The sequence below is a fragment of the Abramis brama genome, assembly GCF_963993115.1.
Source record: "Abramis brama genome assembly, chromosome: 9".
NCBI classification, from domain to species: Eukaryota; Metazoa; Chordata; class Actinopteri; order Cypriniformes; family Leuciscidae; genus Abramis; species Abramis brama.
This window is the reverse complement of record NC_139971.1, coordinates 16,587,289-16,611,720: the sequence shown is the minus strand read 5'-3', so window position 1 is coordinate 16,611,720 and position 24,432 is coordinate 16,587,289. Positions and strand designations below refer to the sequence as shown.

The following is a 24,432-nucleotide window of genomic DNA, read 5'->3' as shown; positions in this document are numbered from 1 at the left end:
CGCCTCCTCCTTGGCCTCCAGGCCCTACAGTTTTACTCAGTGAGAGATTTATTTGTGAGGGAATAATTACCTAAAAACTTTATTGGAGTCTTACACACATGATGTACAGTTAGTCTAAGCTGTGCATTAATTTGAACAGCTATTATGGGACTGGCTTGATGCAGCGCAGGAGGTGCAGATAACTTAAAAAAAAATGCTGTCTGCTGTGCCATTAGAAAAATGTTCTTGACCCATAAGAAACTTTAATTAATGCTGTCATGTAAAAAAAATCTGCTTCACGGGTTTACAACATTGAAATAAAAGCCTGTGCAAATACTAGAAATCTAGATAAAACAGATAAACATAGCCAAACAGTTACTAGAGACCAAACATGACACACATATGATTTTGGTTAACCATAATGCAAGTCTGAAGCATTAACCGAAAAGAGTTTAAAATATTACATAGGCCAAACCACATAAAAGGAAAATCATGAGATGGGAAAATTAGATACATGTTTATACATTTATCAAGTGGTTATATATAGAATATATAGGATTAACAGGGTTTATTTCTCCTTCTCAGCAAGAATTAAGTGAGCATCACAGCCCTCTGCAAATTCCTTTTTGGGGTCGTAAAAGGTCTTATCAGTCTTAATGTGTCCTGTAATAGGACACCGGGTTCTGCCAGTGTGTTAGCTTCATTTGGGAAGTTAGTTTTGGGGGAAGTTTCATAGGCCTTTGTTGGGAGAGTGAGTTTGCTGGATTATTCATTAAATATAATGAATAATTTGTGTGTGTCTGATTGGTCCAGATGCTACAGATATATCTGGCCTTTCCAATTCACCCAAGAACATGCAATAATCTCAGACAACTTAGTCCAGATATTTTAAACAAATCCACAAATATGTTTGAACCAAATTAGCCAGAGATCAGTTATCATGATTAGAAGATCTAGCATCTGTCACATCTGTACATCTCAGATGTATTTAGCTACGAAGAATGGCCCCCTGGCCTGGTCTCAACTACGGATAACAGACTACTTACCCGCTCTTACCTATTAGATCTACTTGTGTTTCTCCAGCGATTTTTTTTCCTTGTGATACTCCAGCAAACTCCTATAAGATACTCTGTGGACAATTACATGTAACTACCTACTCCCCATAATCCTGTGAAGAGGTGTGTGCCCTCTCTACTATCACGCTCTTGTCATCATTGCTCTGCTGTCACCCCGGTAAAGGAAAAGAGAGTTAGTTCATATTCATCTGCTCATTATTCTGACTGTGCCATTACTCACCTGCTTTCTGTTTAATTCATCACTGTCAATAAATACCTGTTGTATTGTATTGTATTGTCCATGTATTTATAGATTTATAGATGTTTGGGTTTAATCTCAGTTCCGAGTCAGGTATTCCTGACAACCCACTGGGGTGCTGCAGCACAGAAGCCTACGACCGTCACTGTGTATCCACCACAGAAAGCAGGAAGCTAGATCACGACTTAGACCTTCAGATCCTCCAGTGGTGATGACCCAGAGTAGGAGGAGAGGTCAGAACTGACACAGATTAACCTGGGGCAGATTACTTTTTCTAAGTATATTGAGAACTCTGGTCATGTTTACTCTTGCAAAAGGTAATCTGTGTAAGATTAATATGAGTTGCTCTGTAAACAGAGATCAGTTGTCTTTGTGAGTGAAGCATTATATGTATGTAGGTGTGATGCAAGATTCATGTGGTCGAGTATCTCTACATCAACACCCCTCACTGCATATAGACCAACTCGCCGGGGAATTATGGGAAACTAGGTCACACGCACACATAATCATAAACATCATAAAAAGTCTGAGCCTTTTTTGCATTTGCCATTTTCTCTGTCTGCTTTTCTGCCTCAACTCTGATGTGGTTATTATTCTTCATTGCACTATAGTGCCTCTAACTCATCCGGTGGGTAAACTCACATGCAAGTCATACCCTTTCCCCAATCACACTGTGTCTGACCTCTGATAAGAGTTATTTCATTTGAATGATATGCTGCATTTTGGGCAAAACCTGCTGGAGGCACACATCTTATTGATGACATCTCATTTCTCAGCCTTTATAATGTAATGAGAGAGAAGAAATGAAAGGAGGTAGGGAGAGATCCTTATCTACGGCTGCTGTGCTGAATGGTCAGATGAAATCAGCTAAAAATGCTTTAATTATTCACAGTCCTCAGTCAAGCATGACATTTCAATCTATTACGCAGCCTCCTTGCCGATTGTCTCTCTTTATTATGAAATGATAATGAAAACTCCACTAAACTCAATTTCTCTGTAGTTTGACGTTATATGACTGAAGTTGCTGAACGGAGAAAGATGGGACAATGGCGCTATGGGTGTTTATGGTAATTATATGTCATTTGACCAGAGCTTTTGTTCTCAACGGGGCTGATATATACACAGGGCTCATTAACTAATGGCACATGTCTGGCAAAATGGAATCACATTCATCAGCCTGCTTTTTAAATGTCATTGACTTTGTGTATTTTTTGACCTTTGAAATAATTCTGATAATTTTATGTTTCCATGTCCAGATTGGTATCATCCTGTGAGGCAGATTTTATACTCATTAAACATCATTGCACTGGACCACATTAATAAAATTAATGTACAATGTACAATGACAATGTACAAGCTGATTTTATGATGGAAGAATGTGATGTTCCTGTAATGGGTAGTTGCAGCACCGCTCAGATCTTTGTCACATTCTGTATAAACTGTATAAAATGTTTTCATTATATTATAACCAGGGACATTATGCACCTATACATTTTGAGGGGGGCACCAGTGCCAGTCCTGGCTTGATTGGTGCCTTTAGGCAAGACAGAGAAAAGAGAAAAAACGCTCCTCAGTTGTTCTTTATATACGCTTAAGTTAGGATGGAGGGCTAGCATGAAATTGTATCTGGGTTGAAATCCCAAGTTTAAATTTTTTTTTTTTTCTAGTAAAACAAGCAAATTGTAATTGAACATGAACCAGTGATTACATTGTCTTTGAACATGTCTTTCTATTGAAAAAATCATGAGTTTGGAGCAACATGAGTGTGGGTGGATAATGACAGAATTTATAGTTTAATAAATTATCTGCAGATGGTGCTACTTTTTTTTCTAATTATGTTTACTGAATTTTCATTATAATACAAATATAACAAGACATAAAAAAATACAATACAATACAATAAAAATAAAGGAACATCAATTGCTCAGATTTGTATATAAAACAGAACTACACCATAATAAAACAGATTAGAAAATAAAAACAAAACAATAACATATTTCAAAAAGATGCAGAAGAGGACAAAGGTTCAATGTCCAGAGAGTTATACAATTACAATATTCCTTGTAATATAATAGGGCAAAGATGAGTTTCCAAATAGTCCAGATAGCTCCAGGGGAATCAACTAAAAAATAACCTTATGCCAACCTTTAAGAGATGGAGATTTATCACTAATCCAATTAAGTAAAATATTTTCTGGCAGCAAAGGATATTATACAATTTCTTATTAGCATATGAAACAATGCGTCCATAAGGGATACCAAACACCAGTGAGACTGGGTCAAAATCCAACTGAATATTAAAGATCTTTTCCATTTCCCCCTGAACCAAATACCAATACCATTGCAGTCTGTTACATGACCACAGAGTCATGTGTTAAAATACCTATTTCAGTTTTACATTTTAAACACATAGGCAATAGAGAGGGGTTAAAAAAATATCTGCTGTTAGGGGAAATATGGAAATTGTATTTCTCTTGTACGTGTACAAACAGATATTTTCTTAGCATAAGACCAAATGTCATCCCATGTTTCATTATCAATGTCAGTAGCTAACTCTTCTTCTCATTTAGTTTTAATGCTCTGTGTATCAGCAGAAGAGATTGAACGAAGGTGCTACTTAATTGGACTAACTAAATTTAGACACGTGAATGGGGGATTTCTAAATGATAATCGTGCAGTTTACAGATGCATAAAACTTTAAAATAATTACAAATAGTTTCGCTTAAATTACAAATTATGTTAAAATTTAAATAATTTATGGCTCAATTCAACATATTTGCTTCTATCCATTTAAAGGCACAATATGTAAGATTTCTGGATCAAAATATAGCTATCTATTAGCCTGGATGCCAGCCGAACTTAGCCCCGCCCACAACATTTGAGGTCGGGAAGTTCGGTCTGGACTTGATCCGTTGTGGAACAACTATGCTCGAACCAGAGCTGTTCGGACCAATCAAATTGTCAGGGCGGGTTTTATACGATGATGGACAGATGATCAACAGTAACGTAATCATCCACGTCACCAAAGAGCGCTTGGGTTGAATTCGTTTACAACAAAGATGACTGCCGCTGGAGACTTGAGATGTGTAGATTCCGCCAACGCGTCTGTTATAGAAGATATCGACAGCGCATTAATTTTAAAAGAGGAACAGAGAACCGCGATCAAGGCATTTGCCGATCGGAAAGATGAATGAAGAACATACGTCACTTACTCCGTTGCTCTGATTGGTTGTAGGTCTATCCAATTGAGTGCAGAGGCATTTTCTTTCCTGGTTCGGTTGAAACACGCCCCATAATCACAGCCCAATGGAGCAGTATCAGACTCATATTCTGACTAGAATCTGAGTATGACGACGTTAGGCTAGCTATCTATACCATCTAGATCTATAAATCTAACCACTTGAACAATGTTATATATTTTATTGATTTGTGTACTTACATTATCCCAAATTTTTGTAAGAATGTTTAAATCCAGAGAAATAAGCAGTTTTAACCAGGACACGTGTTTTTGCGTCGCCTATCAATGACATTATACCCGCATTACCCGTGTTACCCCCGATTTCCGGTTTTATTTTGTAGAAACCATGGAAACACCAAAGACGCTTTAATATATAATGTGTTTTATTAGACAGGTGAGCAACTGATTGGATACATTAATCGACAGAAAACTAATCATTGTTATACAGCTCATCACAGTTAGTCATTTTGTTTAAATCTCGTTTTCTTGATTTACCGCAAATATCTGTATAACTAATATCGATCTAGCTCACTGCAGTGTGCAACAAGTGTCTCATATAGTAGCCGCCGAGCAAACACACAGGGTAGCATTATAACAACTTTCAACACACTCAAATTGATCTAATATGATAAAACAGAGCTGCATCATCCCACATACGCATGACCAGAAGAAGTGGAAGTGGCATCTGCGGCATAATAAAAGATTCTCTGCTCTCGAGCTGTGTGTCGTGCTTGTGTCTCATTAGCAATTGCTCCAGTGACCTCGTTCTGCTCCAATGGCTTTCGTAATGTTAATAAATCTTTAACACATTACCGGTCATCCATGAATATGATTTCTGCCTGAGTCGCATCGTATTCTCCACCGGCTGTAGAGGTGAGGACAACAACTCCCATGATTCCGCGAAATCAAGCTATGCCTTTGTTTTGAATGAATGATCTCTAGTTGCGAAAAGTTACATAGTGTGCCTTTAACTTGTACTACTCAAATTTAAATTTTCAGTTGATTTTCTTCATCAGTAATTAAATGGAGGACCTTATCACTGTAACTATTTCAATATTTTAATTATTTTACATTTTAAAGCAGCCTTTAAACTTAAGTTTCCTTCTTTTTTTTTTGAATTTCACATTGTTTGACTTGAGTTGACAGCATGTCTATTTGTCTTTTTATTTCTAAACAGAGATCCGCGGCTGGGTTGGCCATTCCATTATGTGCCTTCCAGGGCACCGTTTCCCTCCATGCCCCCACGGGCAAAACACTGTCCCTCTCTACCTATGAAGTCAGCAGCGATGGCCTAAAAATCTCCTCCAACAATGCAAAGAAAGTTGAGGTGTACCGTTCCAAATCGGTGGGTCATGAACCTAGTGCAGAAAAGCCCAACTCCAGCACTGGGGGTGGAGGAGTTGGAGACACAAATGTAAAAATCCACCTGGAAGTTCTGGAGATCTGCGACAATGAAGAGGCCATGGACAGCGTCTCTATTGTCTCCAATATAAGCCAGTCATCCACACATGCGCGCTCGCCTTCGCTGCGCTACTCTCGTCGTGAGAATCGCTTTGTGTCATGTGACCTTGGAGAAACAGCCTCATACTCCTTGTTGATCCCCACGAGTAACCCGGACACGGACAACATCAACATCAACATCCACATTCCGGATACGGTAGAAGCGCACAGACAGAACAGCCGGAGACAGCACCAGGAGGCTGGAGGTTACCAGGAAGAGATACAGCTGCTCAATGAAGCCTATAGGAGGCAGGCAGGTGATCAGGGGAACTGACATAACCAGATATACCAGGCGATGCCAATGGGCTGAGAAGTCCCAGGTATAAATGTATAGAATATATAAATGTTTGCATGAAAGATTGTGACAAAAGCTCATAGTGTTGCAAGTTCAGGGTAGATTGAAGCACCCAGACCTAAAAATCTGATTACCATCTAAGCACAACTAGAGTAGCAGCTTGATCAGAGGTTGCAATGTGAAAATCCAGTTCAAGGAACCACAAGAGAGGCATTCATCTGCAAAGCTGTCTTTAGTAAGCAATTGTGGGATAAAAAAAAAGGATGGAAGCATGATGAGATATGGTAAATGCTTTTACATTTAAAATTCAAGGTTAGCATGCCACACGAATAGCTGGAGGTTTGGAAAGGGGAGTGATTTATATGCCAAAGTGCAACTAAAATGTGCTCAAAGGTGCAACAAATCTCAAGATGAGACAGAGTTTTTTTTTTAAATCATGTTGTTCTGTGTAAAACTGACAATGTGTATTTACTCAGTTATCTAGTGTGTGGGACTGTTTAAAGGAATATTCTGGGTTCAACGCAAGTTAAGTGAAATCGACAGCATTTGTGGCGTAATGTTGATTGCCACCAAATAAATAAATGTAATGTTTGTAATATAAATTTTTAAATACTCAGCCACAAGATGTAAACAAAATTTGTTAGGATTATTTTAAAGTAGAGCAAGTTAAGCAGTGAAAAAATTATGTTTAAATTTATAATTTGTTACCATGACAACATAACACCTAAAACCCTAAAATGACTGCAAAAATTACAAGAACAACACAGAAGCTCAAATAATACACACATTTAAAAGAAGAATTAATGTTAGTGCTTTTAAAAAAATTACAACCTTCACTTGTGCATCTAAATCCTCCAAAATTGGGCTCTATTCAGTTTCATTGGAAGAGCTTCACAGTAACCTTGATTATTTTTTTCATTTATTTTTTTAAAGGAAAACTAGGAAAGTGTGGAAATTAATTAATTAATATTATGCCAAAAATGCTGTCAAAAAACCTTGATTTACATTAAGCCAGCAATATACCTTTAGTTGCAATCTTAATATGAGTGAATATGTAAATGCTGATCGATGTATGTACTCTTGCTTCTCTGTATGTGGGTATTTGTACATCTTTGTTGTAGTACTAAAGCCCTTTTTTCAACAGTACTAAAGACTGTTGAAAAAAGCAAGAGAGAGATTCTGTCAATGGAACATTCCACAAACATAGATGTGAGTGTGATGCATGGGCCTATTTTATGTGTTAATGTGTGTGCAAGTGTGCTCATTTTTGAGCCACTTAGGAATCCTTTCCCCCATTTTCAGTGCACTGCATTTGCAATCAGAAATGTGACCCTGGCCACTTGCTTTTGCATTTAATACTGGCATAAATGCAGCTCTGAAATGGAACATTCATGGATGATTTAATAGATCCCAGTAAAATGCAGTAATGATTACGCTGTTTTTCATTTGAGCTCTGCCATATCAGTGTGTTGAACAACTATTTAAAAATGTGAAAATTAAATACAATCGACATTTGTGGAGGCTCGCGTAGCTCTAATAATTATTTATAATTTACTGTAGACATTATTTCTTATTATTTTCAAATGTTAAATCAATGTGTTTTTAAATATACGTATTTTATGTTCAGAATAGTAGATTATTTGTCTTAGCCTTGTGTTGTCAAACAACAAAATAGCTGAGGCTTAATGCTACAAAATGTTTTCATCTATCCAGTGTTCTCATTAAAGATTTATTCACAGAAAATAGCCTAATTTAAGAGTGTAGATGGGTTAATTCCCATTTGTATGCCACAGCTCTTCATTGAACTGACTCCCATGGTCTCTATAAATTATCCACATCTGCAAATGAGACAGAAATCCCCATGTCTGGATACTTCATGATGTTTTTGAGATAGGAAACGTCTCTTGCAAATTATAACTTGCATTTTATGTAACGGCAAAAACAGCTCAATATCTAAAGCCTTTAATTAATGTATTTTAGCAAATTTTAGCAAATACATGTCTGTGTTACGTAACGTGGTAGTGGAAATAGCACGAAGACGAAGGGATGATGATGATGATAATAGTCTTTAATGACTAAACTCAGGAACCAGAAGAAAACCACACTTAACATGAACGAGAACGGACGAAGACTGCGGGAGAGAGCAAACAAAGGAACTTAATTAGATAATGAACAGGACACAGGTAAAAGAAATGACTAATCAAACAAATTGGGGAAAACTAGGTCACAGGGAAACACGACAGAGCATACATGTAACAGTCTGGGGGAAGGTGTTTATTAATTGGAAATAATGATTAAACCTGAGAAAAAATGTGTCATGTTGCCTAAGTGTTCATTTAATATCCTCATATTAGAGGGGAAAAAAAAGCTCAACTATTTACTATTTGCTCTATGTAGGGGAGACTTGGGCCAGTTGTCACACAGTCAATATCCCAGTAATTTAAAAGGCTTTCCATTTTGAAAAAGAGGTGCACTTAATTGTATTAAATGTGCACTTGTAATGTACTTAAAATCTTAAAAGTATTTTTTTTTTAAACTGCACTTGCAGATAATATAGCATTAACAAAAATAAAATTCCACTTAAGTGTACAAATTTAAAGGTATAGTTCACCCAAAAATGAAAATTGTGTCATAATTTACTTACCCTCAAGTTGTTCCAAACCTGTATGAGTTCACAAACAAAACAAAACAACCTGAATTGCTCTGTTTGTAAGAGAGGCATGTTGCATCGTCTTGAACTGTTCCATGTTGTGTGTGTGTTTTGTGGTTTTGTGAGTAGAGTATAGAGAAAATGACCCATAGTTTGAGAAATTGTGTGTAAGCAAACTGTAAAAAAACAAACAAACAAAAGAAACTGTAATATAAATTAGCTATAATAAAAGCTTTAATACATTTACATTTAATTGCAATGAAATACCTGAAGTGCCTGAAAACATTACATTCTGTTAAGTATATTCCTTTAAAGTTTACTTTTTTAATAGCATGCTAAAGTGTACTTCTTTTTCACAATAGGGTAAATTTAACAGCACATTTTTCTTTTCTTAGAACTGTCTTAATTAGAATATTTTTGTGAATATTGTTATCAAAACTATGTTTTTAATAACCTGGGTAAACAAGTGAAGAAAAAAAAAATACATTCAAAAATAAACCAACTTTGAGTAACATTAATAAAATGTGTGACATCTTAGCCCTGCCCCAATTTAATCTACTTATTTCCACATTCAGAATCCTTGGATGGATTTCCCTGAAAGACTCTTTTACAAGTACCTTTATTATCCAAATGACTCTCTAAATCTTTCAGAAATATATTAAATATTATCACGGCACATTTTCCCCTGCCTCTTTTGCACCTGCAGACATTGGTTGCTGAAGCCACAGGGCATTGGAGGGACTGCGGGCTGAATAGCAGGTAACTATTCTTTGCGTTCACAGTCTTATTACAATCTGCATGTACCTCGAGCTATAACTAAGTTAGGCAAAACTGCTTTTAATTATGCTGTACCAACAGATTGGAACTCTCTCCAAATGACATTGAGGCTGAATCATTTGGTGTCTTTCAGCAATTTTAGAACACTTATACATGCGCTAGAGAAAAATTTAATGACTTGCAAATGCTTCTGAGATTGTATTTTTAATAACAATTAATTGTGTGCTGTATTGTCTTAATGTTATATGTGTGTTTGAATAACTGGGCCGCCTATCTTGGCCAGGACACTCCTGTAAAAGAGATTTTAATCTCAGTGAGGTTTCTATCCTGGTTAAATAAAGGTAAAATAAAACAAAAAATAAAATTGTATCTACTTATTTCCACATTCAGAATCCTTGACATTAATTGGATGGATTTCCCTGAAGTACAAGTACAAGTACAAGTAGTTTTATTATCCAAAGGACTCTCTAAATCTTTCAGAAATATATTAAATATTATCACGTCTCCTAGGCACATTTTCCCCTGCCTCTTTTGCACCTGCAGACATCGGTTGCTGAAGCTACAGGGCATTGGAGGGACTGCGGGCTGATTTGGAGTGACCACAAGTACACAGGAGAGGTTGTGGATGGCCTTGAATGTAAACAGGAGGACTTTGAATTGGATACAGACCTGGACCGGGAGCCAGTGGAGCTGTTGGAGGACAGGAGTGATTTGGTGGATGGAGGGGGTTCGAGTTATGATGCGGGCAGCTAAATTCTGGACCAGTTGAAGTTTATGGAGGGATTTGTGTGAGAGGCCGAAAAGGAGAGAGTTGCAGTAGTCCAGTCGGGAAGTGACGAGACTGTGGATAAGGATGGCGGCAGTGTGGGGGGTAAGGGAGGGGCGGTGGCGATTGATGTTTCGTAGGTGGAAGTAAGTGAATGTTAAATTTGCGGAAGATATTGTGAGGGGTGATAAATGATAAAAAGTAGGGTGAAGTGAGAGACTGGATTTAAAAGACTTGAATGAACTGAGTGCGGCCAGAGAGGTAAGATGTGAACCAGTCTAACGGAGTATGGGTGATGCCGATGGAAGATAACCTGTTGAGGAGGGTGGTGTGACAGATGGTATCAAAGGCTGCACTCAGGTCGAGGAGGATGAGAATGGTAAGGAGTCCAGAATCAGCTACCATATGGAGGTCGTTGGTGATTTTGATAAGTGCTGTTTCAGTACTATGGAGTGGGCAGAAACCGGACTGGAACTGTTCATACAGGTTATTGTGGGATAAGTGAGAATGGAGTTGAGAGGCAACTGTTTTTTCAAGGATTTTTGAGATGAAGGGTAAATTAGATATAGGACAGAAGTTGTTGAAGTTGGAGGGATCGGCATCAGGTTTTTTCAGAGTTGGGGTAATGGCAGCAGTTTTGAAGGATGTAGAGACAGTTCCAGTGGTGAGGGAGGAGTGGATGATAGCAGAAATGAGGGGGACCAGGGAGGGAAGGCAGGCTTTAACAAGTTGTGTGGGGAGGGGGTCAAGTTGACAAATGGAGGGCTTGGATTTCTGGGTGAGTTCTGTGATTTCTGAAATTGCGGGGAGCTGGAAGGAAGAGAATGAGTGTGTGGATGGGTGAAAGTCGGCTGAGATGCTGAGGTGACGGATTGATCCAAGGTGCTGGTGGATGTTCTTGATTTTTTCAGTGAAAAATGACATAATGGAGTTGCAGAAGGAGGATGCATACAAGTGAGGGGGGAGAGAGTCCTGGGGGTTGAGTGATATTATTAAGTAGGGAAAACAGTGACTTGGAGTTTCCTTTATTAGCAATGATTATACTGGAGTAAGTAGTGTGTTTTGGTGCTAGCAATAGAGTCCTTATAACGTAAGATGTGGTTATTGTACATTTCATTGTGAATAGTGAGACCAGTTTTTCTATGAAGACGTTCAAGTTGCCAACCTTTGGCTTTCATGAGATGAAGATCGGGAGTGAACCAAGGGGCGGACACGGAAAAAGAAACAGATCTGTTATTTAACGGAGCAAGGGAATTAAGAATATTATGGAGTCCAGTATTGTATTGAGAGACCAGATCATCGGGGGTGGATAGATTGTGAGTGTCAAGGAGGGAGGAAGAGTGAATACTTGAAGTGAGAGTAACAGGGTTGATATTCTTTATATTGCAAAATGAAATAAGACATGGTATTTTAGAGATGGAGAGAGTGAGTTTGCTGGTGGTGGTGGTGCTAGCCGACCGAGCTAGGCGGGCTAACACCCTGTGGTCGACAGCCTGGTTGGTGGAGCGTGGAGGGCGACGAGAGCTGGACCAGATGGACTTTATTGCTGTTGAGCTGGCAGAAATTCCGGTGGGACCCTTGGTGGGTGTATCTCCGATGGGGCTGGAAGGCGATGTCTGGATGAAGGTGGAAAGCCAATGGCGCAGGTCCAGGCAGGTGACAGCGCAGCCGGAGCAGGTCAATGGCCGAGTACTGAAGCAAACCCGTCACTAGCAGGTGAACAGGCAGTTGAAAGAGCCAGGCACAGACAAACAAGATGTATGTCCTACTGGCCCACATTGTGGATGAGGATTTAGGCATCGTCGACGGCCAGTGAAAACGCCAGGTGAGGCTCAGACCGGAACAGAGCAGGTGAGCTAACAGTAAGGACTCAGACAAACGGTAGTGCCAGCGGATCGTAGAAATATTCCAAATGAAGGCAATTCCGATTACACTGTCCGATTAGGTCATGAAACCATAAAGTGAGTCTGGATAGTCTAGAAAGTTAAAGGATAAAATGGGTCCCGGCGAGCAGCGGCAGCAAGTTGCGCTAGCGTTCACTCATCGGCCATCTTTTTGGCCAGTTGCTAACAGTCTAGAACAGTGGATCTCAACCAGGGGGTCAGGGCCCACTAGGGGGCTTCACTATGACTTAAAATGATCTAAAATAAGACAAAACAAGCATTAAAATGAGCTAAAACAACTAAAATTAAGATGCTTCCATCATGTTAATTTACCTAATCAACAACTATATTTTTTCTTTGAAGAACCATTGCTCCCTGTCTTGGAAAACATGGGTATTGTGGTAGCCTATTAATAAAATCTTAAAGTGCCCCTATTATGCTATTTTAAAGGCTCCTAATTTTGTTTTGGAGGTCTCCTAAAACAGGTTTACATGCATAAAAAGTAAAAAAAAAAACTATTTCATTTTCTCATAATATACATTGTACATTGATTCTCAAATGACTCGATGGATGAATCAGTATATGAATATTTATATTTATATATGAAATTATATATGAAATTTATATATGAAATTATGAATAAAAGCCTAAATTCAATCTAGACAAAGGGGAACTGGAGCGCTGCTAGTATCCCTTGTATCCTCTGGTGCTCATGGAAGGGTTAATGTTCATAAAAAAGAATTGGAAAAAAATCCAGGTCCAGGCACTCAGTAGGATGCAAAAGTTAAAAAGCCTTTATTATTTTAAAGGGATAAAGCATTAAAGGGATAGTTCGCCCAAAAATGATATTTAAGCCATGATTTACTCACCCTCAAGCCGTTCGAGATGCATATGTCAATCTTTTTTCAGACGAACACATTTTCAGTTATTTTAGAAGATGTCTTAGATCTTTCAGTGGTTATAATGTGAAGCAATGGGGTCCACAACGTTGAAGTCCCAAAATGGGCATGCATCCTTCTCAAAAATAATCCATCCGGCTCCAGGGGGATAAACGACGGCCTTCTGAGGGTAATCCGTGCGGTTTTGTCATAAAAATATACATATTTAAAACTTTATAAACTAAAATAACTGGCTTCCGGTGGCGGTCGGTGCGCGTTCACAGAGATGGATGCTGGCGTATGACGTATGACGTAGCGTAGGAAGCATCGTGACGTAGAACGAACGTGACAGCGGAGCCAGAGAGCAGAGCAAAACAAAACTCAACGTTCGTTCTACGTCACGACGCTTCCTACGCTACGTCATATGTCATACGCCAGCATCCATCTCTGTGAACGCGCACCGACCGCCACCGGAAGCCAGTTATTTTAGTTTATGGAAGCTTCTGGAAGCTTCTGCAGGATAAGGATTCTGCACCTTCCCCACGCAGTTCTCCCACAACGCCACAGGGTTCTAATTAGCTCCCTGCCTTTTGTTAAAACAGTCGCTGTTTAAGATCCCTGTTAATCCCTGTCTGTATGCTCTGCTGCCTTTTAAACAAGACACCGTTGACAATATGAGCAGAGGCCAATTAGATTAGGACAATTGCCTGAAGTGTTCATGCTCAAAGGCAGTAAACACACAGCTCCTTTTGTTGATACTGTTTTTTTTTGTTTTTTTTTTGCTGTACGATACTGCAGGAAAGCAGGAGACAATAACTTCTCTTAGACTTGAAAGGTTTCTATAAGATTACACCACCAATGGAGATGCTAAGCGAACATAATTAGTGTTCCCTGGTCTTGAGATGAACATTAAAAACCTTTATGATACTGCCTTTTCTGTTTAGGAAAACTCATTTGCATTTTTTTTTTTTCCCTCTGGAAAAAAAGTTTTTTTCAAGAGGTAGGCTATACGTTTTCCCTCCATTTGGTTACATCATGTTCAACCACAACGGTTAATGATTTTATTCCAGTTGATAGTGGGATAGAACAGGATTTTTCATGGATGTTTCAGTAAGGTGAGGTGATCCTCTGATGCATTCATATTTTTCATAGTCTATATAGCCTACATACTATATAAATTGTCAGATCCATACTAATTTCGGTTACTATGTTATATAATCACTGTTTGACTGCTTGTTCACTTTGTTGTTCCCTGATTATTCATCTGTATCATTTGTGTTATTTGTCAATATTATGTAAAGTGTCCTTGGGTTCTTGAAAGGCGCTATATAAATAAAACGCATTATTATAATTGAGCACTTTTCTGCTTGTCAGACTGGGAGACCCGTTAAAACTAGAAAAAAAAAATAAGAAAAAACCCCCAGCAATGTTAGAATAGAATAGAAGAGAAAGTTAGTATTACTTGATCCAGTAATACTAACTTTCTCTTCTATTCTATTCTGTTCTATTTAAAAAAGGGTCATAGCACTTGCATATTGTTGTCCTACTGTTAGTTTAACTGCTTCTATTGTTCTCATTTGTAAGTCGCTTTGGATAAAAGTGTCTGCTAAATGAATAAATGTAAATGTAATGTAAATGTTAGGCTGGATTAAGCTGTTGTTTTTTTTTCAGGTGAATAATATAATATTAAAAATAATAGAGATTATAAATAAATAAAAAGATTACGTATATTATTTTTGTTTTATGATTTTTTTTTCTGTCTTATTAACTCTACTTGTGATTTGATTAGGATGTAGATGAGTAAAGTCAGTAAAAAAATAAAAAAAGAAGTCACAGCAGCGCCGCTTGAATTTTTGATTTATAGCGCATGCGCAGCCGGCACCAATCGCGTACCATTGCGTCAATAATAGTCGCCTCGGTTTTACCTTTTCGTCATATGTGTACGACATTTCCGATATTTGAGAAAATATCGTTATGTTGGACTGTGGTACGTAGTGATAAATGACAATTAGAGGCATCATAACACTTTATCATCTTTAAACCGGCATCAGAGTTGCAGCAGCTGCTCTGGTTCATATGATCGCTGAGCGGTGCTATATTAGTCCGGCGGCATGAATCATGGGTACGGTAATAGACGCGGCTGGAGAGGAGGGAGTCGGCGGTTCGGAGATGGAGGGTCCAAGTGGGATGGAGGGGCTGGATCCAGTGGGGGTGCAGGATACCCGAGGAGCCACGACTGGGACTCAAGGGAAGAGCAAGGACATGGAAGGGGACGAGGAGGAGGAGGAGGAGGAAGAGGCAAACATCCACCTCATTTAAAGGGTCGAGAAATTGGACTGTGGTATGCCAAATGGGGCGGCATTAAAAGATCTGAGGCAGAGAGGAAATCTGTGAGTATAGACGGTTATGATGTCAGATTGTTTGTTTATAAAATATGTTGAATTATAGTACTTGGTAATGTGTTGTCTGAGATTGACAGCTATATGAGTCAGTGGCATAATATTGATGTTTGTGAGACATTTTATTATGGGCGAAAAAAATGTACAGACCATTTCTGAACTGAAATAAACACCTTTTTATTATTAACTTTATACGATTGTGGCTGATTTTCATCTCCACTTGGTCAAATTCATTCTAAAAAGTTGTAATAAAGTAAGATTTTGTAAGAAATGCATAATCGAGAACAATTTATGTTTGTCTACTAAACAAATTTCAAGCATTTAAGCAAAAGTCTTTAGATTTAGCTAATGGATTAAGATCATGAGAAAGTCGAATGTGCTGAAACATTTGTTGGGTATATCAATATAATGTTGCAACGTTTTGCAACACTATTTAAAACAGTCTGGGAAAATGTTTATTTGACCAATCAATATCTATATGATATGATTATGCATATTTTAAGACTGAGAATGGTTGTGTCATTTTAGAGGGCAGTTGTTCAAATGGATGAATCACGACAGCAGCACATTACTCAGTTGCTGAATTCTGTCCAAAGAGATCCGGGCAGAGACGGGCGTCCCTCCACGTCTCAGAGCTGGAGGGTGAAGGAGGAGCCCAGTGGCCACAGGTGCAAAACAATATTGTACAATCATCTGGGTCCACATATTCATTGAAGTCATGGACATGTCAAGGTATTTTAAAATTGTATTTTCCATAATTATGCTTAATGAAATTGTATCTGCGTTCCAGTTACTTTGACGGAGATGATCCTCCGGAACCGCAGAACATTGTGAAAGTGCCAAAAATTGAGCCTAAAGAAGAGAAATGGGAGAATGAGCTGGGAGCAAATGTGAAAGAGGAGCTTAATGACACTGACCTGGAATACTTATTCCAGGATGTTGTGCGGAAACCCTCGCTGGATGAGGAGCTCAAGAAAGATCAGGAGAAGAAAAAAGATAACGCTAGATACATTGATATGCTGGTGAGATGGACTGAGAACTATTCACTAAATCTTCATGCGTCAAAAAAAGAAAAGCGCTTTTGCCCACAACTTTGTTTTAATGTGGTATTTCCTTTTTCAGAAATTCAGAGAGAAGCTACCTTCTTATGGGATGAGAGAGGTAAATGTCACCTTTTGTGATTCATACAGTTATATCACTGTAAAATTTGCTGTAAAACACTGGCAGCTGTGGTTGTGGCTATGACAATGTTTCCATTTTTACAGCATGCCTGTATATTTTATAACTTATAACCATATATGTCATTAGGTGGTATAATGTTAATATACCTACTTTAACAACCAAAATCTGCCTTTGTACCCTAAAGTCCCCCTGTAGTCAATAATTGTAACCCTTAAAACTCATCTTTGATCACCAAAATGACATATTTAAAAGTTTTGTTCCTCTAAAAATAAATTCTTCATGCCTTAAAATAGCTTAAATGTAACTCTACACCCTTGCCTCATTTTGTATATGTGGTTCTATATGCAAATTAGCCCCGCCTCCATTCACTCACACCAGCTCAGAGATCCACTCGTTGACAATCACACGTTGTCGTGATTGGTTACAATGTAGTTTGTGATGTCAGAAACACCAGTGATTTCAAACTGCATTTTTGAGTCTATCTTTGGTTCACTACAGTTTTAAGGAGAAAATACTCAGCAATGGTGTTGACTTATGAATTTGCACATGGTTTGTCTTAAAGCATATTAAAAACATTACATAGACATATAAACAACGTTAAAAGCTTGATTTTCACCACAGGGGGACTGTAAAATATACTGATAACCACCACAATAATACAGGTGGCACAATAGAAAGCCACATGATGAATCAGAGTTAATCTTAAAGTGGTCTGTTCATAAAACATGGTCAAGACTGTGCACAGGGTCATACACGCGAAGACAAAAAAACATCAGGGAAACACACATGACACTAGAATAATGCAATAAACATGAACTAAATAACATTAAATGTAACACAAACACACTAATGTATATAACTGATAACAAAAATAAGAAAGGACTAAATTATTTATAATAATTAAATCATATGTGATGTGTAACTCAGGGACTTCTGGGAATGTCCTTTTTTTATTATGGTAATTCATAGTTTTTACTTGCTAAAACCATACATTTGACTGTATTTTACAGTAAAATGTAATGGGATGTTAAATCATTTACAGTTTTTCACTGTAATATGTAAGGTAACTTAACATTTTTGTACTGTTTTTACTGTAGCATTTTTACAGTATTTTTCTGTAAAATGTAGAAACATTTTTTTTACAGCGTAATAATTATGTTGTTACGTCTCTTTTAGTCTTTAGTTTTAATGTGAAGAAGCATTTTAGTTCGCTGATCACCCAGTGAATTTTTACTATTTTTAGTTCTCTCATGCACCATTCTATTTTTGTCTTACTGTAGGAGCTGGTTAAACTGATCAGTGCTAACCAGGTACTGGTAGTCAGTGGAGAGACAGGCTGTGGTAAGACCACCCAGGTCACTCAGTTCATCCTTGATGACTTCATCCAGAGGGGCATGGGCTCTCTCTGCAGGGTGGTTTGCACGCAGCCACGGCGTATCAGTGCCATATCTGTAAGTAAAAGCATTATTTAATTTTAACCTGTTTTTTCTCGAAACTTTTCACGGACACCCATGCACTCTCTTGCAGTTTGAAAACCCTGGCCTGCGTTAGATGGTCCTCCAGGACAGGTCACATGATCCGTCAGAAATCATTCTTGATTTGGTGCCCAAGAAACATTTCCTATCAATGATGAAAACATTTTTACTGCTAAATATTTTTATACATATTTTTTCTAGATTCTTTTATTTAATAGAAAGTTCAGAAGAACAGCGTTTAGCCCTATTTGAAATATAACTATTTTGTAATATTATAAATGTCTTTTTCAAAAGTTGTGTCACAGGACCAGTCACAAGCCATATAGATACACTTTCAAGTTCAGTATACATTTCAGAAATGAAATATAATTAGGCCTCTTTGTTTTTGTTCTTTCTCCTTGATTTGATTTGAACTTCATTAAAAAGCAGCATATCTGATCCCACTCTTCCTACCTAATTTGTAGAGTGTCTGTGGTCCCACTAAAGTATTTTTCTATTTAAGGTGTGAGGTTAAAAGTAAGTGCTTTTGTTTAGGTTGCAGAGAGAGTGGCTTCAGAAAGGGCAGAGCCGGTGGGAGAAGGGAAGTCCTGTGGGTATCAGATCCGTTTGCAGAGGTAAGTGAATCAGATCTGCAAGTCATTCTTAATCCTGTAATCCCCATCCCGGTTCTATGGAGGCTATTCTTTTATAACGGAGATCTGGCAGATGGGTGAATTCTTTTTTCTCCAAGTTTAATTTTGCCTGTCAGAAAGTTTGAAATTCTCTTTCTCAACTGGCCAGAAACCCTAACTAATTTATGCTTTGCATACAGTTGGTACAGTTGGTCAAATTGGGGATGTGTATTTGCTGCCTTTTAACAAACCTAAACAAAAACAACCTAAACAATATAGCTGCAAGCAGCAATTTGGGGCCAAGCCCAAAGGCATCGCAAGCACAGCAAGTACAGCAAGCAAAAAGTACAGCAAGTACAGCAAGCACAGCAGCACAGCAAGTACTGTAAGCAAAGTAATACAGCAAGCACAGCAATACATCAAGCACAGCAGCACAGCAAGTACTGTAAGCACAGCAGCGCAGCAAGCATTTAAAAACAACAAGCATTGTAAGAGCACAGCAAATACATCAAGCAAAAAGTACAGCAAGTACTGTAAGCACAGCAGCTAAGTAAGCACAACAGCACAGCAAGCATTTAAGCACATATGAGAACAAACATAGTGACAGTCGACTTAAAGTTATTTCTAGGGAACGGTAGCAAATCTCAAAAATCTGTTCAGTCATTTCTGTGTGGCTCGGTCCAAAGATCATCTGAGCCAATTTCCGTAAGAATCGGGCAAAATTTGAACGAGAAGTAGCGAATAAACAGAGTCTTAATGTATGTAAGATGTTGAATGTGATCAGCATGAAGAGCGGATTCAGGTGTACTAAGTTTCATTTTTCTAGATCAAATGGTTTAAAAGTTATAACCATTAACCATTAGAAAAGTTAATTTTTGAAACTGGTGGTGGCACTATAGAGTTGGCCACAGTACCTCTTGCGGTCTGGGCATGTGCCACACAGGATTCGAACTCACGAGCGGAATGGTTTGGGGTTTTGTGGCACGTGGTTTAGCAGCTTGCGCCTCTCAGAGGATGCTGAATTACAAAGCTGCAGAGGAGAGTCTTCAGTGAAAGAATGAGCTCACAAAAGCATGTTAACCAGATTAGCATGCTAAGCTAGCTTAATGTTAATGTAGCTTATGGTTAGCCTGATAGCTGAAGAGCCACACAAGAAAGAATGGCATCTGGTTAGCATGCTAACCAATTAGTATGCTTTAGCTAACTCTTTGGAGATGAATATCTCGGGAACGGTAGTGAATATCAAAAATCTGTTCAGTCATTTCTGTGTGGCTCGGCCCAAAGTTCATCTGGACAAAATTGAGCAAAATTTTAAGGAGGAGTAGTGAAAAAACTGTTTTTCATTTGCTTCAATGTGGCGGACAGTCACATTATTGGAAAATGACAAATGAGATATCATCAGAATCGGCATAAGCCAAGGAATATAATGACATAAAGAAATCAAATTTTAAACTATGATTTCAAAAGTTATAAGCGTTTTTGCAAAAAAACTTATATCTCTGGAACACTAGGTGTCGCTGTGTTCAAACTGCTCATGTCCCTTCAGGACATGGTGTCGATCATCCCTACCAACTTTTGTGCTGATGTGTCAAATAGTTTAAAATATATTGCTATTTATGACAAGTTTCAAAATGGCGGACACATGGTTCATCCAATCTCGGATAATTCGGTATCCACTGATTCGGCATGACGCAAGGAATCATTATGATAAAACTGACAAACTGTTCAAAAGTTATTGGCCAAAATAGACATTTTCCAGATCTCATGACCTGTAGGTGGCGCTGTTCCCAACTTTGACTTGGACCCTCAATTTTCGTTTCAATTGATCAAAGTTTGGCCGAGCTATAGCTTCTGAACCAATTTTGGGTCGACCTTGTTAAGTTTGCGACATCATAACTTTTGAACAAAGATAAATAAAAAAAATCTCTTCTCTCATTTCTGTGCGGCTCAGTCCAAAGATCATTTGAGCAAATTTTTTACAAAATTGGACAAATTTTGAAGGAGGAGTAGCAAAAAAACTGAATACTGTACTTTTCAAAATGGCCACTACTGTAATGGGCGGAGTCTTAATGTAAGATATTGAATGTAATCAGCATGAAGAGTGGAATCAGGTTTACTAAGTTTCATTTTTCTAGATCAGGGGTTTTCAAAGGGTGGGGTGCACCTCCCCAGGGGGGCGCCAGAGCATGCCAGGGGAGGCGCGAAGAGTGGTAAAAATTATAGCCTAATAATTAGTTTAAATTAATCAATTAAAAAAGTTAAATTTGTTATTATTCTGAAAATAAGGCCTCGTTTACACTGCAGGTCTTGATGCCCAATTCTGATTTGTTACCTTTATCCGATGTTTTTTTTGTTTTTTTGTTTTTTTGACCGTCCGTTTACACATTCTTTCAACTGTGACCCATATCCGATTTATGTGTTTACACTTTCCGTACTATCTGAAACATTGCGCATGCTTAAAGGGTTAAATTCTCTTGCACAGATGGACGAACACGAAATATGCTTGATGCTAGCTCTGCGATATAAGCAAAGTTCGCCAAACATCACCATGATTTTGAGGCGGAGGAGGGCGAAAAGTGCCATCATTGCAGCCTGCGCATATGTTTCAGTTATTGTGTGCGAGAGAGATCTCAGGACTGGTGGGAGCATATTGTGTTTAAATATTGGCATTAACGAGGAGCAGTGGGTCCGAAATTTTAGGATGAGCAAGCCAACCTTTGATATGTTGTCAACGTTTGTCCACATTCCTCTCCTATGACGACACGACATTTCGTCGGGCCATCCGTCCATTTGCAGTTGCGCGTCGGGGTTTCTCTCGTCATTAAACCACGGAGATGTTTGCCTAATGCCTCAGAAAATCCACCATTGGGTAAGTTGTGTCAAAAGGGAGGCCCACTGTCTTAGACTTTGAAAACCCCTGTTCTAGATCAAAGGGTTCAAAAGTTATAACCTTTAGAAGATTGAATTTTTGAACTGGTGGTGGCGCTATAGAGTTGGTCCTAGAGACTCTAAAATTGGTCCAATTACTTTTCATGACCATCTCTACAATTGTTCCAAATTTCATCATTTTCCTACTTACGGTTCATAGGGCTGCCATTGACTCCCATTTGGGAAAAATAGTAATAAAGTAAACTAACAGATACAATAGGGGCTATCCCCTTCGGGTCTTGGCCCCTAAAAAGCACGTAAAGGCATGTAAAGGTTTTGTGTCTTATACTTCGTGTTATTTTAATTTGTTAGTAGGCCTAGATTTATGAACTGAAACATAACCGTGAAGTAAATTAAACTAAATGATCGTAAAATTAAAACATTGTCAGGACTTGCTAACTGATGTTAGTCGGCAGCATTTGTGTTTTAGGATTAATTAAGAATTAAATCGGCTTACAGTCGGTTGTTATGATTAGCATAATTTTCTTTAATAAATAATGAAAACATTTCAACATAAACATTGCAATAGAAAAATGTCACATCAATGAGGCTTTGCGTAAGCATAAGACGATAAGCTCATGCCCATTAGACTGCGTTCAGACAATGGCTGTGTGGTCAACGCTACAATATGTGCTTCGCCGTGCTTCAAACAGTTTAAGTTTGAATCTGAACTCTGCCATCTTCATAATTTTGTTTCTAGTTTAATATGCTATTTGTCAAAAATAAAAACTTCTGAAATGTTCATTTATTGATTCAAAACACTTTTCATAGCTTTGTTAGCCTATTCATTGTCTGTCATTTTTATTATTAGGCGTTTAGACGATAACATTGTAGCCTACATGCTGTTAACTGATGTTGGCCGACAGCGTTTGTTTTACTGTTCTTGATGCTTAAATAGGTAACAGATTATTAAAATCAAGCGTTTTGTTTAATTACTAATGGCACATTACAACATCAATTTGCTACATTCCAGTTGAGCCTCTGTTGCGCTGTACAGACGACAAAACCCGAAGGTTTGTTGAAGGAGATTATCAGCCGATCACACCAGAAAATGAAGATGATGAAGTTCGTTTTTAATCTGCTAAATTATTGTTTTGTGAATCATTCATGAAATTGAGACGATTGACTGTGAAATCCGGCCATAGCAACGAAATAACATTTTCAAAACAGATGCATACATTGAATAAATCAGAAAAAATACTTGTTGACTTGGCTACAAAAAATAACAGACTAACTAAATAGTATTGCTTTCAATATAAAAACCAATGAAAATGTAAAAGAGCACTAAAATTTATTCAATTTAAAACCCCATCGCACATTTCAAAGTTTAAATAAAAGAGTCGGGACAGTTTATTTATTTAAAACAAGTCGAGTTTAGCGTTTCCCTTTGCAATGCAATATGAGAAATACAGAATCTTATTATTGCGACATTTTAAATTTGTATTGACAAAGAAATTGCAAAAAAACAGTACAAAATGAAAATAGTAGCCTACAAAGCAACATAAATTAAGATCGGGCGTTTTTCTTTGCCTCTCTCTCGCGGACGCGCTGGATCTCTTTTTAGTAAGTTTATTTTTTCTCCCTCACTGCGCGCACGCCGGGTCTCTATTAAAAGGAAATGTTTCAGGGTAGAAACACATCATACAGCTGATAATCATCATAGTCATAACTAATAAGTGTCATCCACACCAATTACAAAAAACAACTGTGACAAATTATTTAGCCATTGTTGCTTCAAAGAAACAGAATGCTTTGAATTCACCTCACAATAAAACGAGGTTGATCGCAAATAAAAGTGCTGTGTATCTGCTGCTCACTTGCATTCGTTTAGTTGGCATGAACGTGTTTCGTCAACAGTTCATGTTTAGATAATGCAAGATTGTTGACAATCATACACACTGCTCAAACATTCTAAAACTCTACAAAACCAGTTTAAACAACTGGATTGAACACTTCAATTGATTTTTTTTAATTTTTTTTTATGAAAAACCTTTAAATAAATTAGCTACATTATTTATAATTTAATTAAGATAGGGTCTATTTGGACACATCGAGAGATTTATCCTGAAAGGAATTTTGCCTTTGCCTGTTCTGTATCATTAGGCTGGCTATCCAACACTCTCCATATGAAAGACGAGACATGAACACCTATAGGCTATTGTCCTGCACCCCCACGATAAAGCCACTGAACTGCCCCTCCAAACCCCTCCAATCCAGACAAAGAGAAGTCGCAATTCAGATTTAACTCGCTATTCTAGACATTAGCATTATTAAAGTGTTGATAATGAAGGAATTAAATAATTTCAGCTACATGTAGTAATATTTCTGTCATAAAAAGGTTTATTAACCCCCTGAGGTCGGCGGTATCGCCGGCGATACCAGCTCGCTTTTTTTTTATCAGTGTAAAAGAAACTCATAAATACTCTGTTGACTTTGATTTTCCATAGGAGTTTCATACATCAATCGATTCTGTTAAATGTGTATTATTTTTGTGTATACTCACAATAAAAACAAAGTGTTGTGCTTTTTGCCAAATAAAGAAAAATAAACACGAAGCG

At 37.9% G+C, this 24,432-nt stretch overlaps 2 protein-coding genes across 5 annotated transcripts in view; both read left to right on the top strand.

Moving 5' to 3' along the window:
- Window positions 1–13,623, top strand: part of LOC311089317 (putative G-protein coupled receptor 149) — a 33,657-nt gene extending 20,034 nt beyond the window's left edge. The window contains exons 4-5 of one of the 2 annotated variants that reach the window (XM_084123918.1): window positions 5,708–6,350; window positions 9,682–13,623. In XM_084123918.1, coding sequence (XP_083980044.1) covers window positions 5,708–6,304 — 597 coding nt within the window. In that variant the 3' untranslated portion in view covers window positions 6,305–6,350; window positions 9,682–13,623. Of the gene's footprint in view, window positions 1–5,707 lie in introns of both variants that reach the window. The other variant, XM_084123917.1, reaches the window with a different exon arrangement.
- Window positions 13,624–15,171: 1,548 nt separating this feature from the next.
- Window positions 15,172–24,432, top strand: part of dhx36 (DEAH (Asp-Glu-Ala-His) box polypeptide 36) — a 226,734-nt gene continuing 217,473 nt past the window's right edge. For all 3 annotated transcript variants that reach the window (XR_014607670.1, XM_084123913.1, XM_084123912.1), the window contains exons 1-6: window positions 15,172–15,669; window positions 16,207–16,346; window positions 16,469–16,700; window positions 16,801–16,839; window positions 18,141–18,311; window positions 18,870–18,949. Coding sequence is in view for 2 of the 3 variants with exons in the window: in XM_084123913.1 (XP_083980039.1) it covers window positions 15,391–15,669; window positions 16,207–16,346; window positions 16,469–16,700; window positions 16,801–16,839; window positions 18,141–18,311; window positions 18,870–18,949 (941 nt within the window). In the remaining variant the exon portion in view is untranslated. The remainder of the gene's footprint in view (window positions 15,670–16,206; window positions 16,347–16,468; window positions 16,701–16,800; window positions 16,840–18,140; window positions 18,312–18,869; window positions 18,950–24,432) is intronic.